This window comes from Lutzomyia longipalpis, chromosome 1 (assembly GCF_024334085.1).
Source record: "Lutzomyia longipalpis isolate SR_M1_2022 chromosome 1, ASM2433408v1".
Lineage (NCBI taxonomy): Eukaryota > Metazoa > Arthropoda > Insecta > Diptera > Psychodidae > Lutzomyia > Lutzomyia longipalpis.
This window is the reverse complement of record NC_074707.1, coordinates 38605694-38615819: the sequence shown is the minus strand read 5'-3', so window position 1 is coordinate 38615819 and position 10126 is coordinate 38605694. Positions and strand designations below refer to the sequence as shown.

General features: G+C 32.3%; 1 protein-coding gene across 1 annotated transcript; it reads right to left on the bottom strand.

The window, feature by feature from the left end:
- Nucleotides 1-2901: 2901 nt before the first annotated feature.
- LOC129787222 (ras-related C3 botulinum toxin substrate 1) lies at nucleotides 2902-8076 on the bottom strand. Its single transcript, XM_055822626.1, has 4 exons — nucleotides 7889-8076; nucleotides 7332-7447; nucleotides 5566-5959; nucleotides 2902-5261 (listed from the first exon to the last, which is right to left on the bottom strand). Exons 2-4 carry the CDS (start codon nucleotides 7445-7447, stop codon nucleotides 5184-5186), a joined length of 588 nt encoding a protein of 195 aa, XP_055678601.1. The 5' UTR covers nucleotides 7889-8076; the 3' UTR covers nucleotides 2902-5183.
- Between the last annotated feature and the right edge of the window lie 2050 nt (nucleotides 8077-10126).

Sequence of the window (10126 nt, the reverse complement as noted above, 5' to 3'; positions counted from 1 at the left end):
CGCAATTGGAAGTTTTTTTTTTTTGCATTGGAGCTTTTGTTTTCTGTTGGGGGTGGGAAGAGGTGGGCAAAATATTCTATCAGCTTGATAATTTATTTGGAAGTTTTCTTATTTTTCTGGATTGTTCCTGTAATCATTTATTCTTTGTTAAATAAAAACTTTTTTCTGTTTTTTTTTTTGTTCTTAAAAATATCATAAAAATTCTAATTTTTAATTAATTTTTAGCTGATCAAATATTTCTTCCATCTCTGCATACCCAAAGCTTGTATTTCAGCAGACTATTTTGCACTACATTCCTCCCAGCTTCTCACACATGCCTCATAGGAAATCTAATTGGAAGTCCCTTCATCATTTTTCTCATCACCCTCGCATCACATTACGAAGAACATTTTCCCCTGAAATTGGAAATAATCAGTGTGGTTGGGAAAAAGTGGTTTGTACGAAGAATGTCTTCCATATCCCTACGACGACTTCCTTCCTTCGAAAAAAAAAAACATCTCAAGCCTCCCTATTGATTTCCGGTGCAGGTATATTTGTATTTAGACGTGGCGTGACTCGGATCTTTTTGGGGGAGGGCGTATTCCCGGTGAATAAATTAAATGCACAAAATGGGGAAAGAGACTTCACAAATATTTTCCTTTTCTTCGGCAATTTTTTTTCTCTTTCTCAGTTTTTCTTTTGTGCTTCTCTTTTGTCGCCCTATCCGTGAAATTGATGGCTCAATCAATTCATATTTCAATTCACAATGCTCACGGAAGACTATACCCAAACACAATAGAACAGAGAAAAGAAAAATAGATACTAAAAGAAAGTAAAATTTACAGAAGAAACTTGGTTTGATTTGTTAATTGAAAATTTTATTTTAGCCAAATTAACTTTTCAACGGTGCGGAGTTAATTTGAAAAGAATTTATAGATTTTCCTTATATTGATTTATTAAAAAAAAATTAAATATTAGTTAAATATTATTAAAGAACGAAATGATGTGATAAAAAATTTAGTTTCTAGATTAGAACGGTTAGAACTATTAGTCTAAGCTCCAGCCTAAGTCTATAGTTAATTGGTAAGTAAAAAAGACCTAAATCTAACCCTTATTAAAACTTTAAATAAAAAATAAAAATATGGAAAATTTAGAATTTAGAGAAAAAAAAACTTAGTTTTTCTAGATCTTCCGTTAAGATATAAGAATTAACTGCTACCTCGGAAAATTCACTTTCTTTCAAGAAATGTTTAATTTCTTGTATTTTTTTAAGTAATTTTTTTATTTTCATTTTACTGTGTTAAAAGCACTTAAAAAAACTCGTAAAGAGTATATAATATAAAATTGAAAAAAAAAAGTATTTAAGCTAACTTTGCCAGCATTTTGTCAGCACAAGAAGTATATAGCGTAACTGTTGAGAGCCGCTTCGGTAAGAGAGCTAAGCCGTGTAGTAGCGTATCGTCTTTTCGCCATGTGGAAGCTTTATCCTCTTCTTACGCACGTAAGAAAAATGCAGATTTTGGGGCACGCTGAGCCACGCAAGTTCTTAAAAAATTGAGTTCCTCCAAAAATTAATCCCTTCGGCACTGACTAATTTCGTGAGATTTTGTGTTGCAGCCCTGGCGCTCTACCAGCTTGTCTGCATCGATGTCCCTTCCAGCTGAGTGCTTGGTGCTTTCTGTTACAGCTGGATCAACATACGAGCCCGGAATGCATTCCGGGAAGCGTCTGCGATCAGCTAAATCCGGACGAGCTGTTCATCCAAAACCATTCCGAAATTTCTAAACCAACTTTTCCACACAAAACAAAAAGAAAACAAATGTATTAAGAGCACGATATTGGCACAACTGAGGGGTCTTTAAAAATGTTTAATTATTGTTTTTTTTTTTTTTGAAAATATTTTCCCTTTCATTGAGAGAAATGAATAAATATTTCTTTTAATTTCTTTCAAATTGAAATATTCAAGAATTCAATTATAGTCCTTACTCAAAAAAGAATTAAAACTATATTAATTTTTAAATTTTTTAAATGATTATAAATCACCCCTTTGGTACACAGAGAGTCCCTATATTTGGTAGAATATGCAGCACCCCCTTAAAATTATTAATAATGAGATGATTGAACCACTTTTTGTGTGTGAAAAAGTCGGAATCAATGCATTTTTGGCTCACAAATGCCCCTAAAAAATTGCTTTTGGCTCAAACAAACGGCCTTTTCCACCCACTTTTGACGAGAAGTTAGGTGTGAAAGGCATCGAGTACGCTAAATACCTTTTAGTTGATCATTTTTGTAATATATAAGAAGCAGGTTTCATTTGCTAACTAACAGAGTTCATCCCCTAAGAGAACCTAGATGGATGCTTTTTTTCATTTAACAAAAAATCCAATTCTAACTACGAAACATTCCGTCCAACGAAGAATTATTTCCCAGAACAAGAAAAACTAATTAATTTTGTTATTAATATTTCTTTTTATTTTATTATATTGTTTCACTTTTAAATAATTTATCATCTAATTACAATTTTAAAAAAAATCTGGACACAGAATTTTATCCAAAATGCGGAAAATAATCATGGCTTGTCACTGAGAATAATGTTAATTTGTAAAAAAAAATCAATGATGTGTAATTAAAAGACATAATAACCTCTATTTAATGAAAAAAATGAAATAATTTCTTGTGTGTGATTACAAATTGTTATAGTTTGTTGATTAATAAAATTAATATCACCGGATTAACTTTAATTCTTTCCTTCTCTCTCATTCTTTTGTCCTCTTCCCACACAAAATGCTCGCTGTAAATTACAAAAATTGACTTTTTTTTAACTCTTGATGTAATCCATCATGTTGCTTTTCATTTGAAATGTTTAGTTTAGTTGTTTTTTTTTTAACTTTAGAATTTATACGAAAAATAACATTTTTCTCCTTTTTCTTCATTTTTTTTGTTCTTCAAAATACTGTGACTAGACTATTGGGGGGCGTAGAAAGTTCTGATATAAAAAATAATACATGGCATTTAATTTTCTTTAATTATTTTTGTATAAAAAAAGGAGATTCCTTCGTCGTCATTTCAATCTTCTTCTTTACTAAAAATTACGTGCTTTGGTTTTAAAATATTACGAATGAGAATAAAAAACACAGAGAGACGTCGCTGTTACAAAATTAGATTCACTTTTCCTCCACCACTTAAATACTTATGGCGAACATTGTAAAAGTTTGGTTCTTTTTATTTTGTTCTAACTTCCACCAACATTCATTTTTTGCATTTTATTTAATTTTTCTTCTTCTTAATCTTGCAGATAAATTTTGGTTATTTCTCAAAGAATATTTTCGTATTTTTCCATTTTTTCTACTTCTATATCTTTTAAAACATTTTTTTTTTGTCAATATCCCTTCACAATGTTAGAAGTTAATATGGCTGCTCAACTCAGTCTTCGCACCAAGGAAATTTTCGAGGTATTTACTGCCTTTTATGGCTTAATTTGTGATGAGTTTTGTGGATTTTATTGAGATTTATTTTGTTTTTGAATTAATAAAAAGAAAACAAAGAATTAATCAAACTGAACTATTCAGTATTTAGGGTTCTGAATAGACCTAACCCTAACATATCAGAATAAACAAAAATTAAGACTTTGAATAATTCAGCAAATTTTCAATTGTAATATTCAGCAAATTAAAACAATGGGCCTTATTTAACGACCAAGAAATCCTTGAAATCTTTGAATTTTGTATCGATATTAAAAGCGAATTTCAAGGATTTCTTGGTCGCTGAATAAGGCCCAATACCAAGTCTCGGATTATCATATAGATTCAATCATAGAAAGTTAAAAAAAAATGTAAATGATACTTGATAAAGTAAATCATTGTATTAATGGACAAGATGATTTACATGATGGTATGTATTAGATAAAAACTCAAATTCATAAATTGTAAAGAGAAGTTAACACTGTTTACAAGAAATTTGTTTTTGCGTCTCTTAAATATTTTGTATCTGCAACCTATATTTTTCTGGGTCCTGATGATAGATTAATTCCATAACAAAGGAAATTTATTAAAGAAACGCTTACAACATTGCTTACAAATAATTGAAAAAATGGCAAATGAATAAACAGTTCAATGGCTAATCGATAAATAAAGACTGATTAAAATTGAAATTAGTCACTTGAATTTTCAAATAGCATTTAAGGAAATAATCAGCAACTGAAAAAACTTTTAAATCTGAAATTTTGATTAAAAAAATTTCAGCAAAATTAATTAAATTTAGGAAAATTTAACAAATTCAGCAGTTTGAATATTTTTTTGAGTTGCTGAATTTTAACTTAAAGCCTTGAATTTAGTTCTTAAGGTGTTGGAAATTTGAATTAGATTTTAAATTATTTTTTAATTGCTGATTTTAGACTCAAGATAACGATTTTACTACAAATGCTGAATTTATTTGCTTGAATGACTCAATTTGTTTTTCAACTTTTTTAAAAAGTTTTAATCGATATGATTATTTATTTTTCAAACAAAATTATCATGCAATCCTAAAAACTTTCCACAAAACTCTACCAAATTTGTTCTTATCAGTAAATACCTCAAAAGTTTTTCTTTAAATAAAAATTCTCATTCAAAATTTATGTTAGTCTCCATAAATGCAAAACATATTAGATTTCCTAAATGCTACGAAAAAGTATTTTCTACTATTTTGTTTCTTTCTCTCTCTTATAGAAAAGAAGCTGCTCGAATAAAAAGTTCTATAAAAAATTTCTATTTATTATAAAAAGGTTTAGGGTATATCGTACAGTTAGCAAATTTAAGAAGTTAGTTAGGGAGAAATGCTTTCTTCTCACAGTTTAAAAAAATCCTTTTTATCAGTTCTTTTTGTTTTCTATTAAAAAAATTATAAATTTGAGTTTCTTTTTTGCTACAAAAATGCACAAAAGTTTGTTTTTAATATAAAAAACTCCCACGATTCTCAAAATATTAAAAAAAAAACATAAAAATTCCTCTCTATGGCACTCCTTTTCTGCTACATCGAAATGACAAAAATAAGATGTATTTTGTGGCTGAATTGATTCCAAAGATGGAAACTAAAATTGACACGGAGAGTGACACCGCGAGTCCGCGTAAATAAAGTCGGGGGAGCTCTGGGTTGAGTTGCTTCTCTTGTAAATTTGGATTAAATTTCATTTTAAATGTTTCTCTTACTCTGACTTGGTTTCTTTTTTACATAACAACACATTTTCGTTGGCGTCGCTTCAGTGGCTCCGGCCTCAGCACGGCCCGCACCGCCTCATCGAATACCTAAAATGAAGATACAAATTTCAAGATGAGAAACTCGATATTGGAAATATTGCTGACGATGCTGTGAGATTTATTTCCACTTGAGGTTGATTCCGAAGGTCAAAATTGAGGGTTTGGGCGGAAGATTTATAGGTTCAATTTCAAACTAAAGGGTTTTGATGTCCCCTAAAAAATATTAATTCCTTAAGAAATAAAATTTAAAGGTTTATGGTTCTATATGAGGGACAAAAAATAAACAAAAAAAATATTACAAGAGAATTAAGCTAAGGAAGCAAAGAAAAGGGAATTCCCCGAATTTCCTCACCTGTTTGAGGCCCCTCTGTGTGAGCGCTGAACACTCCATATATTTAACAGCTCGCACCTTATTGGCGAGCTTCTGGCCCTGCTCTCGTTTTAGCGGCGAGAGACCCTGCTCCGCCAGGCACGTGAGCGTCTCCCGGTCGTCTCGGAGGTCAATTTTGGTTCCCACAAGAATCATAGGAGCGTCTGGGCAGTGATGCTTAATCTCAGGGTACCACTTGGACGTGACGTTCTCAAAGGAGGAAGGACTGGCTACGCTGAAGCATATGAGGAATACATCCGTTTGTGGGTACGACAGCGGGCGCAGACGGTCGTAGTCCTCCTGGCCCGCTGTATCCCACAGACCCAGTGATACCTGGATCCCATCCACAACCATTGGGGCTGAGTAGTTATCAAAACTGCGTAAAAAAAGATAAAATTTAATTAATTAATTTGAAGGAAGCTTGTGGTGAAATAAGTGGGGAAAATGAGAATGTGGTGAAAATTAGGCATTTTCGCGGTAAAAGTTAGAACTGTCAAATACGTAGAACCAGATGGACGCAAGGAAAGTTTGCTCTGCAGAAAAAGTGTAATTTATCGTGGATTTAAAGCATTTTCAATATTAAAATCGTTTTATTAAAGATATTTGTGATCATATTAAGGAAAAACAACAATTAGTTTCAAGTTGTGAATGTGAAAACAAGAAAATTTTCCTTCAAATAGTATTTTAAGAAGGATACAGTCATGCCCCGCTTTATCATCTCTCGGTTTAACTCTTAAGGCTATGGACAAGAAAATTTTATTTTTAACACTTGGAGGACAAAACTGGCAATTAAATCTATCTTTCGGTCCTATTCAGCGACTAAGAAATCCTTGAAATTACTGAAATTTCAGAAAAAAGTCTTGCAAACCGATTTAAATTACTTCAAGTTTAAGGTTCAAAAAACGTTAAAGGTTAGAAGTTTAGGTCATCCTAGAGTTAAGTTTCTTTTCTAATGACTAACTCATTATTTCTTAACAGGAAAAACTTCCAATAAATTGCAATTGAGCTCTAAGTATCCACCCACAAACTTAAATGCCCATCAATTATGTTCTTGATTTATTTATTAGCTAAAGGAAATCCTTATGGTGTCTCTTAAATCCTTCCCTCTATTTACTTTTGAAACAATTTTATCGCCTCAGTATGATTGGATTGTCTTTTAAATTAACTTTAATTACATATTGATTTCGAAGGCTGTGTGCTGTGTATGAGAAACTCGAAATGAAAGAAAGGTTTTGTGAATAATGTCGAGAAGCATCGATTGTTTTTATTGACGCAAAATGAGTTTCTTATATTAATTTCTCGTCTTCATTGCACTGTAATCTCATGCCGTCGTAATTGGTGTGATTTTTGTCTTCATTTGGTATTCCCATGGAGTTTAAGGTTGCTTTAAAGGTGGGGCCTTACACAGAGCCAGAGGAAGTCACGCTATTAGCGTTAATGCTATACAAAATGAAAATGCCTTGTTTCGTTCGACAGATTTTGGTTCCTGCGACGAGTCTTTTTGGAAGGTTATTAAAAATTTATTTTTGTCCCAAAACTTCTTGAGTGTTTTTTATGGCTCAAGCAACAGGGAAATCAGATGCTTTCAGAGTGGGTTTGTCTGGAGCTTGCAACCAAAATGGATCAATTTGGAAGATTTTGTATTAAACAGTTTGTCTTAGAGACTGTAGGATTTTTTAAATAAGGAAAATGGCTAAGGACCTAAAGGAAATCCATCGATGGAAATTAGTTTAGAGCTGTAAACTTACACGGTGGGCACATATTCGCCTGGAAAACTATCCGTGGTGTATGAGATGAGCATGCAGGTCTTCCCGACGGTTCCATCGCCGACAACAACACACTTGATCGGTCGTCCGGATGACATCTGTGTGGGGGGAAACAAAGAGACACCCGTGAGTATCATCGGCCTATCCCATTAGTCACGTCACCCAAAGTCGCCGCGACGCTCCCATTTATGCTCTCACAGCCATAAATATATCCCCAAATCGCACGAATCAACTCCAGGACTGTGCACGACGAACCACCATCCACCCAAATAATATTTCTCCAGGCTGTGCGTGAAAGGCGTGAAAGCCCATACAGGCAACCCACTCGGACCACTCTCCTGGGGCATTGCACAACCAAACCAAGAGGAGACACTCGTGGGGCAATTAAGAGCAATTAATAAAATTGTGAAATGGTGGAAATAACAATGAAGGGTTTTATATTTTGAGAATCACAAAAACCCGTCCCGCACGAAGCCCGCTCCCATCCGCTTTTAGCGAATAAAAACAGCAGATGGTCACGCTAAATCACGCCGACTTACATTTTTCACAAATACGCCGCACGTTGAACACAAAGTGAGGTATTTTCGTGATGAGAATGAGGTGGAAAATTGTGAGGTATTTTACTTTGTAAAAAAGAAACAAAAACCGCTTTCGTCCACAAATAAAATTTCACACTGACACAACACCCCGAATGTCACGCACTGTGTTATACAGCTTGAAGATGGTTGTTGTGCGAGTTGTGCGCTCGTTATATCGTAGCACACTGTACTGTGCGCGATAAATCGAGAGGAAGATTTGAAAATGACTTCTCTGTAACGAATATTTTGGAGTACAGTGCGGTGTTCGTAGCAAGAGTTTAATTAGGTGTTGCGACCGTGTAAATCTTCAGGATTTTAAAGAAAAATCGGAATTTTGGCTGGATTTTGGTTAATTTTGACTAAATATTTGACCCAAAATCACCTTTACTTAAAAAAATTGTAGTAAGAATTGCAAAACCTATTAGCGAAATCTAACCGAAGGTATTTATTTGTCCGGTTAAAGAAAGAATTAACCCCATTTAAATTTTAAACATAATTAAAAAATTCTATGCTGATTCTATTCTACGGTTGTGTATGCTCCAGGAAAAATATAAGTTTGTCGAATTTAAGAGAGTCAATTCTGCCATTTTTTTTCCAACTTGAATTGTTCTATCGTCGTGCTTTAAAAAATTAAAAGATTTGCTATCTAAAATATCTTTTAAAAGATTTTTTTAAAAGATTTAATAACAAAACTCTTACAACATCTAAATTGTAAAGATGAAAATTTAAAAAAATTGTGTCTTCGAGAAGAAATATTGTTGCAATAATATTTTAATCCTTGTAGTTAAACTTTTCAAATGAAATATTCGAATATACAATGAAATTAATTTTGTGAAGGAAAATTTAAGTTACAAAGAAAAAAAATATTTTTTTAATTTTATTAAATTTTGGATTTCATCTTTGGCAAAATTTACTTTTTGTTTCAAGTTCGTTCCATTACCAATTCTTTTTATTTAATACATTAACGTGATACATCATACTTTGCAAATCTAAAGAAAAAAAATTTATGATTTTCAAAAAAAAAAAATATTACCTCTCTATTAATTTTCTGAAGAACAATCGAATCTAATAAATTACAGAAATAAAATTGAAAAATTCATCATAGCAAAAAAGTTATATCTTCCAATTTCCTTGAGAGGTTAATTCAGAGAGGAATAATTTAATTGTAAAAAAGACTAATCCAATGATAAATAAATTAGCTTTAAAATTCTTATCAAAATGGTTTAAAAAAAACTTCTTCCATGTTTTACTTATTTATTGCCTTAATAAATCTATAAAACTCATTTTTATAACTAGAAATAACATGATCATCGTGCCATGTGCTATCAGCCCCATTTTCCGCTGAATTGCATGATCAGTGGAACATTTACAGGGGGTCGAAGTATTTTTTATGACCTTATCGCTTTTTTGATAAAGTCTGGAAGGAAACGTGATTAAGATTTAATTTGAGAGCGACTGATTAGCAACTGCGATATTTTTTTTTAATTAAAAAGAAATTTTTAGAAGAAGGAATCTCTGTTAAAATTATTCTTTTAACTCTGTAAATTTTTAAAATTATTCCTTAACCCTTTAACGTCCAACGTGAAACATAAAAACATTGAAACATGCGCTCTTTTATCGCGATTTTTATTCTATGAATTTTTTTAGAGGACTTTTCTCAGTCAGAACGTCTTCTTTGGCCCCTTATGCGTGAATTTGATGCATTTGTAAGATGGAAAAACAATTACATTCATAAATAATTGAAAAAATAAAATGTTTCACGTTTGGGTCAGCGTATGACCCAAAAAACGTTAAAGGGTTAAACAGTTAAATCTATAGCTTATTAAACGTATCAAATGTTCAAAAAAAATATAATAAACTTTTCTCTATGCTTAAGCAGGTGCGCTTAAGCCCATTTAAGTAAACTTAAAAAAAGCCCTAAAGGGTCAAGTGTGGGTTACTGTGTGGGTTCAAAATGTTCAAATATTAGATGAATTTTTCCAAGATCCACAGAAAAATTCACTATCGGTCCAATTAGTCCTCCACTTGTCTCTTTGTACAAAAGGCCAAATATTTTCTGTGTCAATTACCATAAAGTCTCGAGATTATTTGCTCAACGAGACCACTCTCCAACAATTTGCTCACAGGTTCGATAAGATTTGGATGTATGGTGGACCTTCCACGCCCAGGCAGAGTGGCGAATGCATGAATAGTAGTCAA